Source organism: Lygodium microphyllum, chromosome 8, assembly GCF_053477565.2.
Source record: "Lygodium microphyllum isolate KBCC chromosome 8, Lygodium_microphyllum_v1.1.10, whole genome shotgun sequence".
Lineage (NCBI taxonomy): Eukaryota > Viridiplantae > Streptophyta > Polypodiopsida > Schizaeales > Lygodiaceae > Lygodium > Lygodium microphyllum.
The window spans coordinates 70,757,703-70,783,567 of NC_141142.1; the positions used below are offsets into that span (position 1 = coordinate 70,757,703).

The 25,865-nt window shown below is 42.1% G+C and overlaps 1 protein-coding gene across 2 annotated transcripts; it reads left to right on the forward strand.

Annotated features, from left to right (window-relative positions):
- The first annotated feature begins 655 nt into the window (after window positions 1–655).
- LOC148032442 (fanconi anemia group I-like protein) lies at window positions 656–22,525 on the forward strand. 2 transcript variants are annotated; one of them, XR_015691633.1, is made up of 13 exons: window positions 656–1,776; window positions 1,887–1,968; window positions 2,121–2,321; window positions 2,412–2,476; window positions 2,575–2,734; window positions 2,809–3,057; window positions 3,137–3,256; window positions 3,360–3,548; window positions 3,648–3,729; window positions 3,847–4,817; window positions 20,741–21,078; window positions 21,335–21,525; window positions 21,659–21,796. XR_015691633.1 is itself a non-coding variant. In XM_087683114.1 (13 exons), exons 1-13 carry the CDS (start codon window positions 692–694, stop codon window positions 22,148–22,150), a joined length of 4,401 nt encoding a protein of 1,466 aa, XP_087539240.1. In that variant the 5' UTR covers window positions 656–691; the 3' UTR covers window positions 22,151–22,525. The 2 variants fall into 2 exon arrangements, 1 of the variants encoding a protein (XP_087539240.1); XM_087683114.1 differs by having other exon boundaries at window positions 20,741–21,254; window positions 21,659–22,525.
- The last annotated feature ends 3,340 nt before the right edge of the window (window positions 22,526–25,865 follow it).

Below are 25,865 nucleotides of genomic sequence, written 5' to 3' on the forward strand. Positions count from 1 at the left end.
TGTAGTATAGATAAATATTTTACTTTTTATGGATGTAGATTAAAAATTTAGAATGCCTTACGGGCTGTAGGATGCAAGGTTTGAATTCATGAGCCCTTTGAGGCCGGTTACACACCAAAAAAGGGACGCCCACTTTGTAAGCTTTGACCAATCAAAACACTTATTTAAAGGTTGGAGTCCGCAATCCTTTACACACTGGAGAGGACATGACCTGTTGTTTACCTGCTAAACAGGTGAACTCCCCGCCCACTTTTGGATGGGGAGTCTCCCCTGCCCACTTTGTAAAGTGGCGGACAAGGGTGCACTTTTTGCATTTGCAACCAATCAAAAGATTTATAAGTTTATTCTTTTTTATTTTTTTACAAACTGTGTCCCTTTGGTGTGGAAAGGTATGACGCCCATGTTCGTGCCCAATTTCAAAAAGTGCATGCCCACACTCTGGGCAAGGGTTGGCCGTCCATTATTTGGTGTGTAACCAGCCTCACTCGACTTTCAATGTGCACTCAAACCACTACACCATGATCCCATTGGCTGATATTTGACCTTTTATAAATTGTTAACAAAATATGTTTGGGCAGGATAATGATATTCACCTAATCACAATGGAGCCGAATGTAAAGTCTTGGCGGGAAACATCTCGAGCGTACATGTTTTTGAGTCGCTCGCTGGTGTCTGCGGAGAACAGCAAGCAATGGAGTTCGACGACGAGATTGTGGAAGAAGCCAAGGCTCTCTCCTTCTCACAGGGTGTGGGTATACAGCAGAGGATCGCCGATATGATCCTGTCGAAATCTGACAATGTGTTGCTGGAAGCTCTCGGGAAGCGTAGCCGGAGGCCAGCAGCAAACCAAGCCATTGTGGAATACACCAAGGCTTTCTTCCTAGTCCTAGGTCCCCCGGCTCGCCGCTGCCAGTCTTCAAGGGCCGCCTCGCTCCTCCTCCGCCTCGTCTTGAAGTTTCTGTCGATCATTCATACTGAAGGTTTCGTCATTGACAGAAAGGTCACCGATTGCCTCGATTTCCTTTTGCAAGAGATGGATGTCCTGCCTTGCTGCTCCCTTCCATCCATTGTTGAACTCATCATCTTGCACCTCGAGAACCCTAACCAGGATGGAGAGCACCATACCTTACAGCTTCTTCCCCGTTGTTTCTTCCTCATCGCCTCCTCTTCCCAGCAAGTTGAAGTTCAGGAAGCAAATGGCAACATTCGCCTTAGCTCTGGTTCTGATTACTTGGATAGCTGCCTGAAGCGTATATTATCTTCGTCCTGGTCCAGACCTGTGCTCGCCACAATGACTAGCATGCTCCGGGAATTTCCTCTCAGCCAGAGCTACCTGGTGCAGTTTTTAGCTGCTATTTTTGTGCAAATGAAGAATGCAGATCCTGTGGATCTTCCTGCTCTCCTATACCAGCTATTGCTTCTTGCTTCTAAGGATAATAAGCGGACTATCCTCACTGGAATCCTGTCTGTCTTCAGTGAAATGTTTGCAGCTTCAAGTAAGACTGCAAAAACCCTTCCGAAAGACAAAAAATTTACTGCGGACTCCTGCAAACAAGTTGAAGGAACAATTCTACTGCACATAAATTTTGCAGTAAAGCAGGATCCTACATTAGGACAAGAGCTACTATACTTATTACGATCACAGACTTTACCGGTGACTTCGTTCATCATATCAGTGGTGCTTTCAATTGCAAGAATTCAAAGATTTGAAGAGCCAGCGTTAGCTTTACTGAATGCAGCTGTGCTGAAGTCCTGCCAAGATCTCAAGCAGAGCAGGCATGTGCAAAAATGTTTACTTTTTGTGCGTTAAATCTTCATGAAAGTGTCAAATCTTTAATCAGTAACATGAGGTCATCTTAACATAACTCTCACACACAACATTTCAGAAACTCAATGTGTACTCCATCAGCTCTGAAGAAACAATGCTTTGAGGATGTTAAATGCATTGAGCAAGCTTTTATGCAGACCGTGAGTTCTTTCACCTTCTATACTTTGATCTAAATTTCTGGCTCAACATGCAGGGCAGTCCTTGAAGCTAAACTCTATCTAGATAAAATCATTTTCACGTAAGACAAGCTAGAAATCTTTTTGACAGTATCTTTACTGGTTGTGACCAACAGGTTCGGAGCACAGCATTTGGATGGGACCACATTATACCTAGTCTTGTGAGCATTGGCTTTATGATGATTGAAAGTGTGCAAACAAGCAACTTGGTCCCAACTGAGGATTGGAGCAAGCACCATCATACTCTTGCGGCCAAAGATGTGGGAATGAATATATTAACAATTGCTTTTGAAGTTCATGAAATGGCTCGGGATGAGGTGAATGAGATGTATTCCATGAAGGCTTATGTGTCATAATGTGGTTGGATATCACACACTCTTGACTTTGTACACATGTCAGATTTACAGATCATAGAGCAGAGTAAATGCAGAATTATTGGTTTAAAGCCAGAACAGAGCTTACCAATCATCAGGCTAGTGGCTTCCTTTGGCTGCTAATAGGTAGTGCTAAAGTGTGTTATAAGAAGTTTCAGACTGATTAATATTGTTGGATCCTTTGTTTAATGTCTAGGATGATTGGCCAGTTAGTGCAAAATTATCCACATTTGATGGTGGATCATGTATCTCGCTTGAAGGAGTGTCTGGATTATTTTACATTCCTTCATCCTGCTTCTGGTTCATCATTGATACACAGTATATGCCCCTTATTTAGTATGAGCTCTGATTTACAGGTATGCATGATTTCTATCAGCTCCCTCATTTTCAATCTGAAATTTATTGTGTTTAACAACATCTATACTCACAGGGCTACACTGTGTTAGTGCTAAGGAAGGCCATGTTCAGTAGAGAGGCTAAGTCTCGCATGACTGCCTTACGTGGCTTTCTTAGCCTACTGATAGCTGAAAGAAGCTCTAAAGCTCACAGTGAAAGTGATTCATTGTCAAACTTTTCAAGTGAAGCCAGTTGCAGTCAGCAGGATCGGACTCGCTTCAAAAGAAGTTCTGGCTTGCTCCAGGAACTATTGGGCCTACTAAGAAGGTGCCTTCTGCAGCAGGTTAGTTGACGATGATATGTGAGGTCAAAATGCTACTCAACAATGTTTTTTCTGGTTTAATTAATCATTTGTTATTCAGGCAGATATTCGTGAGACCCTTTACAGGGGTCTTCTTAAACTGGTTTTTGCGGATCCAGCTACTGCAGAGAACTCATTTAACTTGCTCTGGCCCCATTTCTGCAGATATTACACCCAGGAGGTAATATAGAAGTGGTTTCTCTTAAATCTGTAGTTAGCATTGTGAATGACATCACTTCTGCTAACATTTGTAAGACAAATCTTTTGCATTCCCTGCTCCCTAGGATACCAAGGTCACCCTACACGTTGATGCGTGCTTGAAACTTTGTAATGGGGCTGCTGTTATAGAAGAACCACTGGATCAACTCATCCACTGCATCTACATTCTTCTTACACTTCAGCCGTCTGGAGAGGAAGGGCAGAATTCCTTGACAGACACTTTTTTTGGATTCTCCCTATCTCAAGATCAGGAAGTATGGATGTTTTCTATCAATATACTTTCTCAATACTTCCTATTTATCCGTTATGTTTAGATTTTTGGACTTTCCTCAAAATTTGTGTAATTCTGTCAGATTAGCAGAATATCAGCTGCTGATTCCCTTAAAAATGCGTTTGTCAACATCTCAAAGTCTTTGAGATACAGTTCACTGTCTGGTAAGTGGCATTTACACCTCTTTAAACCTATATTTGACAGTCCCATGCCTGATCCATAACCTGACAAATATGGTGTTGAACGAAGTTGATTTCTATTCTTATTCTTATATACTACAGATCTGAACCTTGATAAAACTCGTGACTTCACTCATGACAGCAATGAGGGAAAATTGAACCTGAAAAAAGCTCAAATGTACTTATCTATCTATGAGGTTCTGATAAGCTCTGCAGCTGCTGAAATGGCAGCCTCTGAAGATTGCTCTGAAGCAGAGTTAGAGCTGCATGCATACGTGTCCATTTATGATGCTTTAGAGCATATTTTGCTCAAACATGGGAGTGGTTCTTCTTGCAATAAACTGCGACCTTTGGAATCTGTTAACAGTACTTCCAGTGGGAAGCTGTCCTCAGGAGCAAGCCTGGTTGTTGAAAGACGAGTACCATTGCTGAACCCTGCAAATACTGCTTTTCTTTTGCAATATGCTCTAACTTCAAAGCTTCAAGATAAGCCTCGGTGCAGTAATGCACCGTCACAAGGTGATGGCCAGGGATCATTGCAGAAAGGTGAGATGATATTTAAACACAGAGTCTTATCTTTGGCGATAAGGACCTGTCTTCGTCATGTGAGAGCAGCTGCTTGTGATACTGATTTTGGTGAATCAGTAACAGGGTTGAAACAGTTATCTGGTGATTGGAAAATTTTAGGTAAACCTATTTTACAGGCCCTAACGGTTGCACTGACTGTGTCGCCTGAAATTTTCAGTTGGTCCATTGAGAAGTTGTCTAAGGATACTGAGAAACACGGCAGGGGCAAAAGATCTGGTGATGAATTAGGAGAAGGATTGGTTCTAACCATGGTGAAGTGTGTAGAGGAGATTTGCAGGTTGGCAAATAAAAAGGATGGCTTGACGGAAGTATTTGCGAACACAGCCTCTCATACCTCCTTTGAGACGACTGCCCAGGGGAACAAGTTTGTTGGAGATGATGCTAACTTGTTGACTGCAGAACACTTCATACATGAATTTCTGTTGAACAAGGTCCACCCCCTCCTAGAACAGTTGCTGCATCGGTCACAGTTTCGCGAGTTTGAGGTAACTTAATACCTTTTTCATTTATGTTGAAGCACTGGCTTGCAAGAAAATGGTTTTGAGCTGCCTCTATTCAGACTATATTCTTTTTTGATCTGTTTGAAAAACTGTTACATGCATAGAATCGTTTTGAGCAAGGATTCTTTTACTTGAGAGAAGATGGTAAGGGTCTTACAGTGCTACCAAGGCTGCAGAAAAATAATTTCTTGGAACAATTTTGACTTTTTCTGATGACGGAAGTGCCAACAGGCCAATTTAAGAGCTGCTTATTTTGGTTACAGAGAGAAAAAGAAAGGCCTATCAATGTCAAACTACAAGAGTTGTAATCATCATCAACATACAAATGGTGCCAAATATAAAGTGAGACTAGTTTTGAATTTGAGGTCCACACACACACACACAGACAGAGAATATTTGTTTGGTCTTGGCTCTGTCCATTGGATCCAGGTTTTACCTTTCAATCGGCATAGTACTTGGCCACATGGTCCCACTTGGGCCATATATATATTATGCATAATAATGATTTCTTGCTAGAGACTTTGGATATCCAAGTGTTGCAACAATATAGCCTGTTGGATCATTTCCCTTTGTAGTTCGACATGCTTGCCCACCTTGTTGCTTCTTTTGCACAATTCTTGGGGAAGACTCCCATTGTGTTTTAATTCATCTTGTTTGAAGCATCGGGTCTTTAATGGTTATATGGAACAATTGATTTTCAGGTTTCTCATTGACTTTGTTTAGCGATTGCTCTGTAATGTGCAGAGGGTTGCTAGGCATTATGGTATTTTGTGCTTCTCTTTGCGGAGAGTGTCGGCCTGTGGCTGAAGCATTGCTAGCATTGGTTTGCTCCTCGCTAATTGATTCAATGATTCCCAAGATGATCCGTTCCTACTACCACTAGCCACAAGGTTGACTAATCTCATCCAACAATTCGAGTTGAGCTCTTATCAGCAAGCCAGGTTGCAAATCTTGATTGAGAATTTGTAAGATGCTTCGTGTCAATCGCATAAATTTCTTTGAGCCTTGCGCACCTCTTCAATATGAGAAAATATGGTGCGCCTCTAGCATGCAAATGGCTCGATGGTTACAGATTTGTAGTCCATTGTGCATATGTGTAGAGAATATTTTCTTGACCTTTTGCGTACTTTGTCTCCTTATACTTAGCAGATCACCCAGGTTTGTTCGGCTTTCTATGCCTTGGTTAGGGACCATGTGTTGCCAAATATGCCTGATGATGTGGATAGAGACATCTCGGAGGGAGAGGCCATGGAGGTATTGTTGCTGCTACCCAAAGACAAAAGCCTAGGAAGGGATGACCTAACTAATGAGTTTTTCGAAGTCTATGCTGCCACTCTTGCCAAACCTTTGGTAGCCTTTTTCCAACGAAATTGGGAGATTGGAATCATGCCTACCTCATGGAGGATGGGAGTCACTAAGTTGATTCCGAAAGTATCCTTGCCCTCGATGCTGAAACATTGGTATCCAATTTCTTTGATGGGATCTCTGTACAAGATTTTCACTAAAGTCATGGCTAATCACCTCCACAAGTACCTTCCTACCCTTGTGCATCCCAATTAGTATGGATTTATAAAGGGTCGAAATATCTTGCAACGTATTGAATGTTCAATTGGCCATTGACTGTGCAAAGCACTTTGAGCATGAGGTCGTATTGATTCAATTGGATCTCGAAAAGGCCTTTGATTATCTAGCTTGGCCGTTTTTGGCAGAGCTCATGCAAGTTATGGGTTTTGGTTCGTGCATGTCTCGCCTAATATACACAGTCAGCATGGATGTCTTCTTGCAGGTCAATCTAAATGTTGGGGTCATTGAGTGGTTCACTCTAGTGCGATTAGTCAGATAGGGTTTCCCTTTGAGCCCCTTGTTCTCCACCCTTGCGATCCATCTGGTCCTTTCCATGCTTTCTCACTTGGTGACCATGGGACAATTGGCTAGTCTCTCTCTTCCCTTTGGAGAACATTTGTGGGCTAATTGCTAGCAAATGACACATTCACGATTCTCAAAGTAGAACGGAAGAACCTCTACAAGGCATTGGATGTGTGGAAACCTTTTGGCCTTTTTTCTAGGCCTCTGATCTTCATACTAATGCGCCAAATTCTCCATCAGTAGTTGTAATGAACAGGATCTACAGTCTTTGTAATGGCAAGGGATGGTCATCCCCCATGGGAATGTTGTGCAGCACTCGGGTTAACCCCTTGGCGTTGATGTTCAACCCAAGCTTTTGTGTTATGGATTTCTTTAAAATTGGAGGGGAAGTTTTTGTACTGAAAATCCGAGGTTTGGCCCTTTCATGTTTGCCTTAAAGTAGCACAGTTTACTATGCTTTCTACTCGCACATATTTTTTGACGCCTTTGCCTTGGACTACCTCCACCTTGAGGGTTCTTATGGGCTTATTCGCTTCATGCTATAGAAAAAGAACACTTTACATGCAAGTATCTCATGGATCTCTTGGAGCCGTGCTGGCACCCCTAAAAGTATGGGTGATGGGGCTATATTGGATGCGCACACTCACATGGTCGCTCTTCTATGGTCTCTTTTTTGTGCCATGTGCATTGATCGTCACCCGTGGGTCTTTGTTGCTCGGGTCTCTTTGGAAGATCATGGTGTCATTTATGGTAACACAGCCATTTGCAGTTCTTAATGGTGATGCTTCCTTTTTCTTGTCCTCTTGCTTCTTGCTTGCCCAACTCATTTGCTCATGAAAGTTGGTCCTTCAAAAGACCGAGTGGCACCCTACAAAGGATTGTTTGGCTGCTAACTCCTTTCAGATGGAACTGTTGGCAATATCCAAGCTGATTTAGTGGGATGGGATGCAAGAAGCTCGCCCTAAATTTAATTATATGGCACAACTAGGCTTGTATTCTGCGTTTGATGCCACTCTTGTGACTCGTTGGGATTGATGTCCTTTTGCATCACTAGGAGGCTTTTTCGCATCCCTCGAGGTTGTAGCCTAGAGAGTCTTGCCTTTCCCTCCTTCCTAATTGACCATAGCAGGATTGGGATCTTGTAGGTCGATTCTAGTTGGAAAAGGCATAGGCTAATCAAGTATACCATCTCATGATTAAGGATCACCATTGGCTGGTCACTAAAGCCAACACTGTCTAGGGTGTGCACAAATCATGGCATTGGTGAAAATGATTAGCATGGAGGGTTGGTTCAATAAGACATTTCACGAAAGTAAAGTCTTCCTTTGGTTGGCATATAAAGATTCTGTTTCTGTTTCTCCATTTTGGGGTTGCCGGCACAATTGGACTACAGAGAATGCTTTTATTTTTGATTCTGCATTTGGGGTGCAATCTCACCTTGCCAAGTTGAAAGGTTTTCTACATTGGCAGCTTGACCTTATTCAACACGTGGAACTTCTTTCTAGGGAGGACTTGGTCCCTTGGCTTACGGCAATCTCTGTTGCTTCTTTGCCATGACTTTTTGACTTTTTCAGTTATTTGATCTTTTGTAAAGCAAGGATATGCACGATGGCCCTAGAGTCATCTTCCATCTTGTACTTTTTTTGTAATTAATACAATTACCTAAGAGAGAGAGAGAGAGAGAGAGAGAGAGAGAGAGAGAGAGAGAGAGAGAGAGAGAGATGTGTGAGTTTGTGCATGCTTGTTGGACTAGGCACATTGTCATTCTTTTAGGCATTGTTGTTGTGATTTATGAGTGGCATTTCATGCATTTAATGCTAGTCGACCAGCATTTAATGCTGGTCGACTAGTTGTATTTGGCATATTTATTGTCTATTTATAGTGGGGCTCCTTCTCCTCATTCTTCTTTCTTTTTCTTATGTCTTGTGTTTAGTAGTTTATTTTAGCACTTATTTATGCTTCCATTGCTACACCAACCCTGTTGCTCCATTTTGTGGCTGTTGTATTGCTATTGCTTGTTGATTTTTATCTAGTTTTCAGCTCTTATTTGCATTGCTACACCAACCGCGTTGCTCCATTTGGTGGCTTCTCTGTATTGTTGCCTACTGATTTTTACCTAGTTTTCAGCTCTTATTTGCATTGCTACACCAACCGCGTTGCTTCATTTGGTGGCTTCTCTGTATTGTTGTTGCTTGCTGATTTTTACCTAGATTTCTTGCGTTTTCAGCATTTGACACTTCTCTATTGCTAAACAACATCTTTTAACCATTTTCTTGTAGATTTTGGTGCTGATAGCATTGTGTTTTTTGTGATCAGCTTATGAATATTGCATGTGAACTCTATTTTTGTGCAGTCTATGTTGTTGGTGTGGCTGTACTTTTTCTTTATATACCTTCTCTTCTTATCCTCTCCAAATGGCTCCTTCATGCACTTCTACGAATGATAAGTTACATGGACTTGACTATCTAACATAAAGTGTTGTCATGCAAGCTTGGTTTGTGTAGAAGGGGATCTGGTACATTGTTTGTAGAGCTATTCCATGTCCTCAGCATTCTTTTTCACTTCTCAAAGATTGGATGAGAACAACCATAAGGAAGTTGTGCTTACATGGGATACGAATGTTGCGAATACTTATTCTGCTATTCTTTGATATATTTCTAAAGAAGTCCTACCAATGGTTACCTCTTGTAGGACATCTTTCAAAGTGTGGTTGAAGCTTTAGATGCTCTATGAGGTACCTTTTCACCATGTGTATAGTGACCCTTTATGGATAGTTTCAGTAGATGAAGCTTGAGTCTAAGGACACCGTTTAGTCATTTTTGCTTTGTGTTACAGAGGTATAGGATGAGCTTCAACACATGTAGTCTCCCCTTTCAGATGCACATCTAGTGGGTATAGTACTCTACAAGCTTCCCTCAGAGTTTGGAGTGGTGAATGCTTTAAGGGCACATGCATCATCTACACCTGTGAGCTTCACACATATGTCCTTAATGTAACTTGAGCATGAGGCATTTTTGCATTTACAAGGATGGCTTCCATCTCATTATGGAGGATTCGTTGAGGCTTTTATAGCTTCAGATAGGGGTGACAAGAAGAAGTTGAAGGCCAGTGTTATCACTGTGGTAAGAAGAGACATTTATGAAAGGACTACAAGGAGCTAGTAGCCTCACGGAAGGAGGATAAGTGGGATGTGGATTCCTCTGGTGAGTCATCCTTTTCCTTAGACTTCAACTCTAATCCTCCGGCCAAGGAAAAGTCTAAGGTGTAGAAGGGATATGCTTTTTCAAATTGAGGGAAGGGCTTGGTTGCTCCTTTCTGTGTTGCTTTCTAGTCCAAGTAATGCGGTCATTCCTTATGACTCTTCGGTACCAAAGAGGGAGGGTGAGATGGGATAGCCAAGCCTCATCTATATAGATATACAGGTGCATAGGTTCCAGAGCAGGATGTCCTTGATGCATTGACTGAAATTTTGCAGGTTCGAATCTTGGAGTTGGAATTAACATCTAGGTTTATGATGAGTTGGTTATTTGATAGAGAGTGGGCTTGGCTTCTAGTCTTGAGCTCATATGAGAGGACACTTTGGTGGTCTTGGCCAAAGGTGGAAAATCCAGGGTTACATATGTTCAGGGGCATTTTTGAAAGGTTGGTCTTGTATGCGCTTGTGATACATTGATGATGGGCACAAAGACTTGCTATGGTTTTTCTCTATTTTCAAGTGCTAGTATGATCGACATCGACATTGAGTTCTCTTCGAGCCACCTTGGTGGTGGCTTGATCATCCACTACTTGGTCATCCATGGTTCTATTATGATGGTTTTATGTTGTATGGACTATGATGATTCATTCTCCTTATATCATTGTATTATATCGGATTACCCATGATTTGAGAGAGGGTGTTAGCAGGATTGTCAGCTCATGTGTGAGTTTGTGCATGCTTGTCAGGGTTGGATAGGTTGTCATTACTATAGGCTTTATTGTTGTGATTTATTAGAGGCATTTTATACCAGTCGGCTAGCATTTAATATTGGTCAATCAGCTATTGTCTTGTTTTCAGTAGTTTATTTCAGCACTTGTTTATGCTTCCATTGTTGCATCCCTTTTGACAACATACTCTCGAGCAAGCTACCTTTGTTCTTTTGATAGGCAATCAGTCCATGTGGCTCCTTGGTGGTCTTAGTTGATTTTTAACAATTGCTCAAGCATGAATGTCTTTTTGGGTGGAGGTTGAGAGATGCTTGGTTGTTTATTGGTCTTTGTTGAAAGATGCCATGGTTGTCATTGGTAAGGTTTTGGTTTCTCTTTAAGTATTTGGTAGCTTATAAAAATCAATTATTTATATATGCTTTGGGACACAACATAAAAGACTCCTAATTAGTTGCGTATCAATTCTACAAGTATGCATCCTATGAGGTTTCAACCTAAATGGGGAGCATTTGTCCTGGTCATTGCTTCTCTTGTGCAAAACTAGGTCATTTCATGGTTGAGTGTTGTGACAAGTAGGATGGTTTGCATGGGTCTACATCAACTGATGAGTGAGAGTGACCCAAGTTGTACTTTCATGAGCAACTCAATAAGCAAGACTTGTTTTTGTACTTTTTAGCTCTTCTCTCCCTCTTGTGCACACTTCAATGTTGGCTTGCACTCTGATTTTCTAGATGGTATCCTCTTGACCTCCATAGCCATAGCTTGATCCACCTCTGCTAGAGGACTTGGGGAGAGCATTTCAGCTCAAGATATCTTTTGAAGATCTCTTTCCTAGCTCAAGGCACAGTAGCATGGCACGAAAAACCCTGACATTGTGGGCGTAGGAGGGCAGCATTGCTGAAATAGTAGAAAAACAACGCAGTTTTTGGGCAGAGTGGCGTCTCTGAGCTTGGCAGGATTAGCAAGCGGCGCAATCTCTTCGGCTACCATAGGTGTGACGGTGCATACTTGGTTCCACGGGTTTGCACGCGAAACCCACACAAGTAATATGGCCCGCGGGCACGCAGCATCGCGTCGCGTCCTAGACATGCAATAGAAGCCAACTCGCAAGTCATGTTAAGTCGACATGCCGTTGCGTCACGGTGTAACCTCGTCATGTCGAATTGCGTCATGTCACGGGCCGTTATGCCCTTGATCTCTCTCCCACGTCGTGTCTCGCTCACAGCACGCGTAACACGTTTTTCTAACTTGCACAAGGGTAACTTGGCGCTTGGAGTCGCTGGATCGCGCCACGGAAGAGTTCCGGGCTCACAAGGATCCATAATCAACCATCTTAGAACATGGCGCCACAGGGGTGACACGGTTCACAACCCACCTTTCCTCATAAGAAGTCATGGCGACTCAAACTCGGAACAAGGGGCCCAATTGCCTCGCTCAAAATGAGAACCCTGCACGTCGGGAGGCAAAAACGATGGTTGCTCCATGAGGCACGGCCTACATGGGTTGCCCAAGCCTCACACTCCCTTTCTTCATATCTACCTCCCCTCGATCGAATTCGAGTCCACTCGAATTGAGTTGGTTCCCTACAAAGAGGATCGAGGTTAATTACCTTGAAAAGGAGTAGCATGAGGGTTCATCAACCATTCGAGTTACCTATGGCATAGAGTTATCTTGAGCTGAGGGAGTGGTTTCTTTGGGTCGTTTGCAATACGTCTCGGCACCCTCACAAGATTCCCCATCGTTTCCCCATCCACCTAGCACGGGATAGAGCTCGCCTAAGTTGGCCAGATATCAACCCACTGGCCGCAAGTCGACCTTGATCCGAAGACCAAAGAAGGGTCACTTGCCTTGATTTGCTTCTCTCCTCATTCAGATATTTGAGGCGTTGCCAATTGCTCCAGCTTCCGCATCAAAGACACAACTGCTACTTGCATCCTTGAGTTGTTTTTTAAACTTGAATCCAAGTTGTCTCCCCCCTTTCTTTTTCTTGGCAAGTAGACTTAGTGTTGCTTCAACTAGGGCCTAAGCCACGTCCCATCATATGCCTCACGCGATACCCAAGAAGGGTTGCTTTTTTCCCAACAACCTGGGGCAAACCGTCTACGCATCGGACGCGTAGACGGCTTTGAGCCTCTTATGGCGAGACTAGCCATCCCACTGTAGAGGCTCCACAGGAACGAGAGATCAACGCCATCGCCTTACGCATGGCTCTGTAGTAGGACTCCTGTAGTAGCCTCCCATAGTAGACCGCAAGTGTTCCCCAGCACATTGCCACCCATCTTGGTTGGTTACCGCAGTCGCCCTGTTCCCTGCTTTGTTTTGCCTCTTGGCTCATTCTTCAGCTCTTCTAACAGATCTCCAATCCGCATCCTCCAACAAGTGGTCTCGCCATAAGCCCGCGTTCTTTATCCTCTTGCTAGGTTTGGGAGTCTTCGATATCGACATACAGGGTTTCATTCAATAGACTAAAAATTCGCTCGCAGGCGCTTATCCACTCCATCAGATACACCCTATCATCTCTACCTTGCCCGTGTTGTTTATATTTCTACCAGGTTTGAGAGTCTTCAAAGATTTCACCTTTACTCCTGTATCTGCTTTCTTTATCCTTGCACTAGGCCCACGAGTCTTCTCTCGAGACACTAAGCCCACAGGCTCCATCTTCAGCTCGCAGAGATTTCAAGTCAAACAGGCCGCCCTTGAGCCATGATGAAAAAGAGCTAAACAACTTGCTCTGATTTGCTCAAAACTGCACTTTCTTTGATCCGCATAAATCCGTCAACCTTCATTTTTGGTTTGCCAACAAGATTTGGTCTCATATTATGGCCCTCATAGCCCCAAGAGATCCATTTTTAGCACAGATCAGCATTCCACTTCACTGCCCGTGGTTAGGCATAGATTTAGGCTCAAACAGATCAGCTACAGCAGCCTCTTCACAAATCTAGACAAGTTGTGGGTAGTAGCACGCAGCCCCGACCTTGCTTCATTTCACATGACGGCTCATTTTTTTAACACATGTAACTTGAACAAGCTTGACTTGACGTCTCGACTTGCTGGACACTCATAGCTTGAAATCCTGGCCGACTTGCCTTCACCCATGTTGACCACCCCAGCAGTCGGGTACGCGAAACCTGCACAAGTAACATGGCCCGCGGGCACGCATCACCGTGTCGTGTCTTGGACACGCAGCAGAAGCCAACTCGCAAGACATGTCAAGTTGACACGTCGTCGCGTCACGGCACGACCCCGACGCGTCGGGTCGCGTCACATCACGGGCCATTACACCTTTGATATCCCTCCCGCGTCGTGTCTCGCTCACAGCACGCGTAACGCGTTTTTCTAACTCGCACAAGGGTAACTTGGCGCTTGGAGTCGCCAGATCGCACCATGGAAGAGTTCCGGGCTCACAAGGATTCACAATCAACCATCTTAGAACACGGCGCCACAGGGTGACACGGTTCACAACCCACCTTTCCTCATAAGAAGTCATGGCGACTCAAACTCGGAACAGGGGGCCCGGTTGCCTCGCTCAAAATGAGAATCCTGCACGCCAGGAGACAAAAACGATGGTTGCTTCATGAGGCACGGCCTACATGGATGGGGTGGGGAGACATGGGTTGCCCAAGCCTCACACTCCCTTCTCTCATAATAGGGCTTTCATAGCCCCCCTAGTAGGCCATCTCCCTCTAAGAGGGTTTGACCTCATTCCCTCTCTACTGTCCATAATCAGTAAAACCCTAATTGTGGGTTTCTTGGCAGCTATATCCAAGAAGCTTCAAACTTTCTTATTGTCATTTTTTTTCAATCTGGGCATTATCAACAGTGATTCTAATCACTAAAAAACCCTTGTTAGGATTTGTTATTGCCCTGTGGAGCTCAAATGCAGAGTTTTCTCTTATTCCATGGGCACTTCTAAGCTCGTAAAGATCGACCTTCATTATGAGTAGAAGAATGGAAGTTGGTACAAGTGCTTCTTAGCACTATTGATGCATTTAGCTGATGTTTCTTACTGTTTGTTGTTGGTAAATCAGAGAAATGAATATTATTGTACTCTCCTCTAATTCATCCCATAGCATAGAGTTGATTGATCAGTCTTGTTCTACCAAGGACTTCTCTAATAGGCCACATTATCGGGAGGAGCTAAAAGTGCAGTCTAAGTTCACTTCACTAAAGTCAAGGAAAACAGTCAAACATAAAAAAAGAGTTGGTCGAAGGCAAAGACCATCTAAGTCCTATTTCGAAATAGTTCATATGTATGATTTTCAACCATTCTCAACCATGAAGTTTTAATTGTAAAATCTATATTGTTGTCGTTCTTGCGCTAGTGGCCCTTTGTAAAGGATTAGACATTGTTGCTTGCATCAAGCAATTAGTAAGACCTTCTTATGGCCTCAGCTTATGTCGACCTCCGTTCTCAAATTCGTAAATTTGAGGTCAAAGACTTTCACCCTTGGCAAGTACTCATTAAGTACAAAATGATAGAGAGAGGTTATTGTCCTCTCATTCAAGGGGCTAGAGCTGTTGATCCTACAAATCTTTTTGATGTGGAGGATGATCAATGTGCTCAAGCAATAATCATGTTACACTTGGATGAATCCTTGATTCATCATGTTGATTAGCTCTCCATTGCCAAGGAGAAATGGAATGAGCTTGAAAAGCTCTATGGTGCTATAGGTTAAAACACTAAGATTTTCCTTAAGATTGAATTCTTCAGCTTGGAATATAGAGAAGGAGAAGACTTGGGAAAATTTATTTCTCATATGAAGGGCCTCATGGCACAGCTTTTTTCAATGCAAGCACGAATCCATGATGAGGGTGCTATTGCTATTCTTTTAAAAGCAGTTAAAAAGTTCATTTTCACACTTGTAACAACGTTTACTAATATTCCCAATCCTACCTTGGAAAGTACCATCCGATCTTGTTTGGATGAAGAAAAAAGGAATTACAAATAAGGAAATACTAGTCAGACATCTACTCCAACATCTCGTGACCAAATCTAGGTACATACAATTGTCAACAAGTGTACTTTTTGTAAGAAGAAAGGGCATATTGTTAACAATTGTTGGAAAAATTACCCAGAAAAGATGAAATGTAATAAATGTAAGGAGATAGGACATATTATCAATAAATGTTCTAACCATCCTGAAGTACCCAAGGAATTGGAGGCCAATTTTGCCGCTCAATTCATTGATGATCCACTCTTCTTAGTCCTATATCCTTTCTGTCTATAAAGATCCTTGTAGCCTGATCTATAAAGGCATCCTAGTTTGGGTTAAGGAGGGGCATTCTCTTTCGCTTTGTATTCCAATGCTACCTAGCATTGAGGGGGGGTGTTGAGAATATAGGCATATGAACTTTTTTGCAAGAGTGGATAAGGGCAAGCAGGTGTAAATGGTCTTCAGGGGAAGGGAAAACCCTAACCCTAGCCAACTGGGGCTATATAAACAACCCATGGGTCTACATCAACTGATGCGTGAGTGACCCAAGTTGTACTTTCATGAGCAACTCAATAAGCAAGACTTGTTCTTGTACTTTTGAGCTCTTCTCTTCCTCTTGTGCACACTTCAATGCTGGCTTGTACTCTGATTTTCCACAATGTTAAGCCTATTGGTTCTCTATTTTCTTATGTGAAGGCTAGTCAGGCGGATTGTTTGCAGTTTGATGAGCAAAATGCCAAGATGGCCAAGATCCCTTATGCATATGTCGTGGGCAATTTGATGCATGCTATAGTTGTCACTCATTTTGGCATAGCATTTGCAGTGGGAGTTATGGTATACTATATGGCTATACTTGATAGATGGCATTAGGATGCCGTCAAGGGTATTATGAGGTACTTAAAGGGCACAACAACTATGTGCATATGTTATGGTGGCCAAGATACAAGAGTTATGGGATACATTGACTTTGATTACGAAGGACATGTGGACAATAGGAAGTCCATCTTTGGCTATCTTCACCTTTGTTGGAGGTGCTATTTCTTGGATGTCCAGGGTGCAGAAATGCATGTTCCTCTCTACTACTGAGGTTGAGTATATTGCAGCCACCGAGGCTTGTAAAGAGGCTCTGTAGTTATAGATCAAACCTTGATACTATTGATGTGGTTCCTACACTGTATTTGGATTCTATGAGTGCTATTCAGTTAGCCAAGAATTTGATCTTTTATGCAAAGATGAAACACATTGAGGTACCTTACCACTTTATTAGAGAGGCTGTCGAGGATAGGTATATTGACATTTTCAAGATCTCAACTAACAAAAATCTTGTATATTTGCTCATGAAAACCCTCTCAGCAGAGTGTTTTGCTTTCCTTAGAAAGTTGATAGGCATTGGATGAGATGACGTCTTTTCTTATCTTGTTGTCCTTATGTACATTTGTACTTTGTTACTTTTTCTTGTTCACTTTTTACTAGGGACATGCCTCTAAGTGAGAGAATGTTGGGAGTAAATGCACCTGTGCCTAACCACTTGTCTATTATGACACTGATAGTACTCGCACACCTGTACATTGCAGGTGGTAGGAGTCCATCACTGTCACTTCATTCTTTATTCTTTTAGTGACATTTGAATATAGGGAAAGGTTGGTCACACATTGTGAATGTTGGAGTCTCCACATCTTGTGACTCTCTCTCTCTCTCTCTCTCTCTCTCTTTCTCTCTCTCTCTCTCGTGCTCTTGCTTTTGCTTGCGTGCTTCCACTCCGAGATTATTCCCTTCAGGGTGCAATTAATTAGCCATTCACAATAGGGCAGTGATAAATTTCCACCAATTTTGGCAATGAAACTCTGTAATTTCTCTCTCCAGCTTCCTCTCTATTCTATTTGCCAATTCACAGCTTCTTTTAAGAGATCTTAGCCAAATTTAGTCTCAGGAGGGTGGAGTTGAAAAATTTATGTTCCTAAGCTCTAATTTACAATAGAGATTAGGGTTTACCAGCTACCCTAGGAAGAATGCTAAGAAATTGGGGCCTAGTACTTAAATTTCAGCAGCTAAAATTTGGGGATTTTAGAGAATTTCAAGAGGTGAGTGCCAACATTAACTTTGGGGTAGCATTTGTCTTCCAAGGAGCAAATTGAAGGCCAATCCTCAAGCAAAACCAAGGGGTAAATTGGGTTGAAGACTTGTTGGTTGCTATGGAAAGCAAGATGTATTGAAGAGCGAAGATCGGACTGGATTTGGGTATATTTCAACCTTTAGCAATACAAGGTAAAGAGATATTGCAAGGGGATCTTGTTCTGGGGCCAACAAGGTGTCCATTGTCCAAGATTAAGTGGTAACATTTGCATTTTTAGTTTATGTTAATTTTATGCTTGTTGTAATTAGTGCTTATCTGTGAAGATATGCAGGGTTTGCACAAACAAAACATAGAATGTATGAACATGGTTGAAATGCAATAACTCATACAATAACACAATAAACGCAAACCCTAAACATAGAATGCAGAACGTAAGATAGAAAAACACAAACACAAATACACAAATAGGTGGTTGGCCTTGTACTCAGTCCATCTCTCATTCATTGTAGGTCATCATTAAGTTGGCACTTCCTTCTCCGTTGCTATCTACACCACTCTGGTGAATACCTTGATTTGTGGTGGTGATCAGGCTTGCTGCAGCTCTTGGCAATCAGTCTACATCCTTTAGAATCTTGCATTTGCAGCTGGTCCCCGTTTCCAGCCTGTCTACACTGACTTCCAGCAATCACCGTCAGCATTTTGAGTCTCCAAACACTTGCATTTACTGCTGCCAGCATCTTTCTTGTCTGCGTTTTCAGTATTCAACAATTGCCATCCATTTAAGAAGAACTTGATTGCTGTGCTTTGCAGTTTCAAATGTCGCCAGCATCCTCTTGATCTCTTTGCTTGTTGTGTTTTAGGATCCGTATGAGTATGACACACTCTCTAGCTCATCTCTTTGCTCCAGTCCTTAAAAGATTCGAGAGTTCAAGGTTTTGTATTCACTCTACATATTGTGTTTACTGCATTGAGAATTGCATCTATTCATTATACATTCATCTTTTGTGATCAATGTCTTTGAGTCACTTCTTACCTGTGAGTTCTATTATCACATTGAGCTTTGTCATACATTTGTGTTTGCGTTTGGTGTTTGAGTGTTTCTTTACACGACTATCTCATGGGGCCTTGAGAACTTACTCTCAATAATTTTGGTAAATGATTATCACTAGGGGCCTCTCCATTTGCTCCCATCCATTGTAATCTCCCCTTTATGTAGTAGTGTTTGCTCTTTTGTAGATTTCCTTCTATGCTAGAGGCTCGATCTCCAAGTAGCAGCTCCATATAAGAGTATTGGTCTAACCAATGTGTCAAAGAGCCGGTGCTTTTTTTGGGGTTCTTGAAACTATATATGTGTGCATTGGTTCTCCATGGCTCCTAATGGTCCATAGTCTCAGGTTAGTCTCTCTTAGCTGCTCTCCTCATAGTGAATCTTGGCCTTGCAAAAGCAATTTCCAGATAGACATATTTGTGGACATGCTCTATTATATGTCTTAATGTGTAGTTGATGTACATTTGCATGGGTTACTTCAGATGTATATAGTGCAAGTGATGCACGACATACATTTTGGCTTGAGGCATTACTTATGTTGGGCTAGCATTACTTTGCCTTAGTGTAGTCAGAACATGATTTGGTATGTTGGTATATTGCATTTGGTTTAGACAATGGTTATGATTCATGTGTGTGAATCATAATTGGTTTAAGTAGCTGAAATTTCAAACATGTAGAGGACATGAGCATGGTTGTTGACTATGATGTTGCATGTATTTCTAGTGGTGATTCACACTTTTGTATTACGACTATATAACTGGGGTCAATTGCTGGTTTTCAAGGGGGACATCTATGACAGGGTGGTGAATTTTTAACGCACTGCTCTTTGGACAATTAAGCTGTTTATATGAAGTGGCGCACATGTGAAATTAAGTTGAATGTGTATCGCGCTGACATTGAATAGTCCCTTGGAAATGACTTTTGGTGTCATGGGGGTTAGGGAATTAAATCATTTAATGCCCTAGACTAAGCTTTGTGGAAAGTTTCAAACACTTTCAAGTTTAATGAGGTTAGGAATTCGAAATTGAGGTTGGGCAGCGGTTAGTGTTATTTTTAATGCCAAAGGGTCATTCAAAAACGAATTTGCATGTGGAGTCCCCAATGAAAATGGAAATTTGCGAAGTGTCAAGTTTGGGTCAGTTTTGTGTTGCATGCAAGTTTCTCTTCCGTGTTGGGCTCCAGAGTTATGACCATCTTTGTATTTAACTATGCACGTACATAGTTCAGGGAACATGACTACTACACATATTACGAATAGGAGCTAATGCCAACTCAGTTGGTGAAGTGGCAAGCATGCATTAAACTTCGAGGATTTATGTATACTGAATAAAAAATAGTCATGTGAGGCTGGGAGGTGAATCAAGACAGCTTTTGCCCACCTTTCTTCAATCTGAAGCTCCTGCTAGACCCTAATTTCTGTTAACTACAGCAATCACTATCAGCCACCCTTAGCTGGTGCTCCTCTTCTGAATAGAATCTCACATTAGTACAAGACTGAAGACCAAACTAAACATTGGGATTGACTGCTTGACGACTGAGGCCCAAGAGGCTTTAAATGGCCTTAACTCATGAATAAATCACATTGCAAACAAAACCTTTAAAACAATGCACAAAATGGCCAAATCATCTACATAGTTTCTTAAGAGGTCACTTTGTACAGATTGTACCATATGGGGGTCTTGGATCACAAGGAAGTTGGTTTCATATCAGAAGGGGAGCATGGTGACGAAAAAAAGAACCACGATAGGAGAGCATGGAACATGCATACTTCTTATGGAGGGCTATGCATAAGAGTTACCTGATGCTACTTAGGTGGTCAGCGCCAGCCAGTTGGCACCTGTATTCAGTGTTCCTTTATTGGAGATGTATGCATGTCTTCTTGAATTATATAGATAGTTCATACTTTTTATAGGACATTGTGGAACTGGAATCTCACTTGAAAGTCGATGCACTCCAAGTTCCATTGCTATTTATTCCCATCGATGCATATCAGTTGATTGTTTTTTCCTTATATCTGTAACTTAGATGTTTCCTTCTGACTTTCTTGGTTCTGGTTTATCAGGTTCTCTCTGGAGTTCTACTTGGATTAGGTAGTAGATTGCAACCTTGCCAAATGAAGATCCATGGATTGTGGGCTGAATCGAAGGCTAAAAACCTAAAGATAACACTCAATGCAGCAGCTAAAGCTTTAGTTAAGTTGTCTGTCTGTCTTTTACCACCTCCGGATGATCTAGTTCTAAGTCAAAGCTTCAGTCAAGAACTAATGAAGGTCACTGGAACCGAAGAAGAAGATTCAACTGAAGTTTCTGTTTTATACCCAGTCATAAGTACGGGTACTCGGAATGCTGTTGCTGGTTTCCTTCTACAACACCTAGAAGCCAGTTTGGCTGATTCAGAGTGGTTAATCTCTAAACTTAAATTGCAGCCTGTTGCCACAACTGTGTCCAATATGTTGGTGGAATTGCAGCCACACAGCCATGCAGAAGCCTCACGCTTAAAATTAGAAGCAGCTCTGCATACGAGGCTGGAGGCTGTAGTCCTAGTCCTGTCAAACTTTGTACAGATGAGCGTGAATGGTACTTTCAATTTTCGACTCACAAATTGTGGTTGCATATGAAAGATATGTCACCTAATTCCTATCCTAAAATACATGCAGGTGCTTTGGCAGAGCATTTCCTGAGAGTTTGCCTAAGGCTCTACAAATGTTTGGCTGCAGCCACAAAAGTTTGCATAGCTCCAAAAGGATTTAAGCAGGCTCTTCCAAGCAACAAATTTCAGGCTTTGGCAGAAGTAACCTGCAAAAGCTTGACAGCTCCTTTGTACACTTTCATGGCAGTCCTGCAGAGGGTAAACTAATATACGTCTGTCAGTAATAATGAATCTGGCTTATAAAGGTCTAGTCTTTAGTAAAACTGACATGCTTGCTAGCACTTGCCAAAGTTTAACGTCTGGCTAGATCTAACATCTTGGGCACTTGCAGGATCAGCAAGAGAATTGTCAGGCTAAGGGTTCCATGAACAAGATAAAGCGTGAGGTCAGGACGATCCCAAATCTCGTATACTATGTAGAAGACTACGAGCGCTATCTCATACAACTAAGCAAGCTTACCAAAGTCAACTTGCTGAGGCATGCAAAGCGGAGCACGGCTCGGGATTTTAAGATACTGGAGAACGGGAAAAAATGCAAGGGCCCTGCTAATAATCAGAACGAAAAAGCAAGGGAAGAGGAGAACGCGGATGAAGGAGCAGAAGCAGAGGCGGGCAATTCTGGGCAGGAGTCGGGGAATGAGGACGAGCAGCACAGGTCACAGCATCCAGTCATCAGCAATGAGGCTGCGGATGGCGGCGAGGACGAGGATGACGAGGAAGAGCGTCGACCAGTTCGGATCAGAAGACCAACGGAGAAGAGGAGGAAAAAAGCCGTGGTTCAGGATTCGGATGACGAAGAGCACTCCGATGGAACAGGCAGCTAGCTGGCAGCAGCGACCATTGTGGTCTCATTCTGAATCTTTGAAAGGTACAAGCATCTACATAGCATCTGGGCAGTTAGTGATGTCTGGCAAGGAGGCCATTAAAGCGAGACTTTCTTGATGTGCAGTATTGTACAGCTCGGCTCTACGAGAATCCAAGCATGAAGACTTCGCATAATTCCATCGCTGTACATTTGACTTCTTTGGATGTGACTTGTGTGCCGTCGTGCTTGTTTTTGGCTATTTTAGCTCGGAAAACAAAGTTTCACATCTGGCAATCACGTCTTGTTAAAGATGACGACTGTCATTTTCCATTGATAGATTGTATAACAACTTGCCAACTTTACATAAGTTTGCACGTTATATAAATGAAAGGTATTGCAGAAAACTTAAGTTGTCACCTGAAATAGTGGGCACTGGGAATTCATCACTGGCGAAATAGGACTCTGAGCAATTTCACACGAGGATATATTTTTGTAATTCCGAAGGTAGGCATCTTCAGGTGTGATTCCCGTTTTACTTCACACGGTCTTTGACAAACATAGTGAAGACAGATTACTATCAATAATCACACCCTTACTGGTGTTTAGGATCAAAAGAATTTAACGGTGACTGCCCAATTCAGCAGGTCAAATTATTGGCCTGTTGGAATACATCTCTTTGTCACTCCGGAATCTGGATCAACCATCCGCTCTGGAGTCCGGACGCATGTGACAATGCTGACAAAAGCGATTTGGCTTGGAATGATGATCTGACCCTGCCAAATCTAGAAGCTCATCTTAAATTCTTCTTAAGAGTGCTTTTGAACGGGGATTTTCGAAAAGGAAAAATTAAGATATTTTTTCACACTAAAATCTTCACATCGTGAATTCGGAGCTGTCACTCCAAAGAATCGGGGATGTGTTCCTTTTCAGAAACCTTTTTGATCTTCAAGGTGATTCCTTGAGGCATGTTGGTATGAGGCATACCAATATGGACGATAATTTGCTGAGGAGCTATGAAAATAATACATGCTAATAGTACATCGCATGAAAAGAAGGAATTCATCTCATGTTGGGGTTGGCAGTTTCATACAGTTAAGGACGAGAATGGAATTGAACTTGCATCTCTCGAGTTTTGGCCATAGCATGATATCTTAAAATAACCACTAGCTCTATAGCATGAATAGTTTTGCAATGTTTCATTGTGGGGTCACTAGTGTTATGAAAGTGTGTTACTATTGGCTCTTGTCATAGAATTGGCTTTTCTTAAAAGTAATGCAAAAGACACTTATTAAAGTTGTGCATTTTACATAATCTCAGGATTGCAACAGCTTTATCATCCCATTATGGCCAATGCATACATGATGGATGCAACACACCCAACAATGGAAGTTGTATTTTGTACTCCGCCCAAAAGCACAACATATAAAACTTGTGATCATATAGCCTAGTAATGGATAGGCTCTCCTAGATCAAGCGGGCTTGGGAAGACCCCAAGAACCATTAACGAATCCATATACGCAGAGACACATCATGAGCAAGAAATGGAGAAAGCAGTTTGTGAAAAGGTTGGGCTAACTATGGAAAAGGGAATACAAACGCATGTAACATTAAAATTGAGCATGAGAATTGAAATGCAAAAACCTATAGATGATTGCAAGGAAAAAATCTTGCAATTAAAATGAGGGATGGAGGGATTGAAAAAGAATTTTATACATGGATAGATATAGTAGGACGATAAGAGAAAAAGATGGAAAATGTAATGAAGGGAAATGCTCCAAGGAAAATGACACTTGCGGAAGAGGCAAAAAGAAAGATACATGCACTTTTGAGTACAGATGGTAGGATGGCTTGAGAAAGACAACCCGCATGAGGATGCAAAGTCATTATGGCTACATGACGGATGTTAAAGATGGGGATAGTCGAGGAAAGATTCTAGCTTTGAAATTTGCAGATATAGTAAAGAAGAGAGCTTTCTTAACACATAGGAAAGAACTCAAAGGGGAAGAAATATTCATGGATGAGGATTTTTCTCTTGCCCAAATGGCACATAGGAGAGAGCACATGTTGTGAATCCTTGCGACAACTTATCTTTTGAAAAGATGGCTAGATCCATGCACAAGAAACGGGACTCTCTTGCTTTGAATTTTGGAAAGGGAGGTATGCAGAAGTTGTTGGAAGACTTGGTTGTTCGAAATGCTTATGCGATAGTATATGCTTCTACTTTTGGTCTACAGTTGGATAGAATGCATGGCCAAGTGATGGTGGTCCGAAGGCTGAAATATGAACACATGCTTTACATGCAGCCGAAAAGAGAAATGTCACTGTTAGTGAAATGTCTCATGTAGGGCAAGACATTCGTGGCATAACTGGTTGGGAATCACCGGTAGATGCATATTCAGTGTATGCATATTTAGCAAATGTACAAAACACGGATGTACTTGTGGAAGAAAAACGAAAAAGAGATGAAGATATTGCAAGGACATCTAAAAGAATGACAAAAAGAAGAATGGATCAGCCAAAACAAGAAGAAGAAGAAGAAGAAAAAGAAGAGAGCCATTTTTGGTCACACACAAGAATGAGTTTCTCATTCACTTTTCAACTTTATATACAAAACCCTAAATCCCTTTTGGGTGTTATCCCCTTATACCCTTTTTTACATGGCCGGCCATGGCTTAGGCCATTTTTCCTATTGTCCTTTTATCTTCCTAGCTTCCTTTCCACCACCCGTCTACATTTACAAATTGCATGGGTGAGAGCCCAGCACTCCTTAAATTAAATCATGATGCGCTTGCGCTCTTTTACAAAAGTATTGACTTGCGCTTTTCCTTGTATGCATTTTTCCCCTTATTTAGGACTTTTTTGCACTTGTGTTTCTAGATTTTTCTTGGCGCGTCTTCGTTTTTTGTTTCACTTTTGCCTTGGCCTTGTCTTCTGCTTCAGCTTTTTTGGATTTTCCACCTTTGTTCGTTTGAGGGTTAACAGGTATCATGAGATATTTGAAAGGCACAACAGATATGTGTATTTGCTATGGCAGCCACCAAGATACTGGAGTTATGGGCTACACAGACCGATTATGCAAGACATGCAGATAGTAGGAAGTCAACTTCTGGCTATGTATTCACCTATGCTAGAGGTGATGTCTCTTGGATGTCCAATGGATATCTGTACCATTGAGGTCGAGTATGTTACAGCCACTGAGACTTGCATGGAGGCCATATGGTTGGACCGTTTGATTCATGACATTTGGATTGATTCTATGCCTACACTGCATTCGGATTCTATGAGTGCCATTCAGTTAGCCAAGAATTCGGTCTTTCATGCGAAGAGACAAAACACATTGAGATGATGTATCACTTTATACATGGGGTCGTGGAGGACATGTCTATTGGTCTTTTCAAGATCTCCACTGATGAAAATCCTACATATTTGCTCACAAAAAGCCTCACTATCAAGCACTTTGCCTTCCTTAGGAGATTGATGGGCGTTGGATGAGATGACATTTTTCCTCATCCTATTGTACATGTACATTGTACTGTCTTTTCTTTTTTTTCCTCACTTCTCATCGGGGTAGATTTGCCATTAAGTGGGAGGTTGTTGGGGGTAAAGACGCCTTCACCTAACCGCCCATGTACCCATATTACTACATTGACAGTACCCGCCACTGCACACTACAGGATGGAAGGCACGCGTCACCGTCACTTTATTCTTTATTCTTTCAGTGACAGTTTGAATAA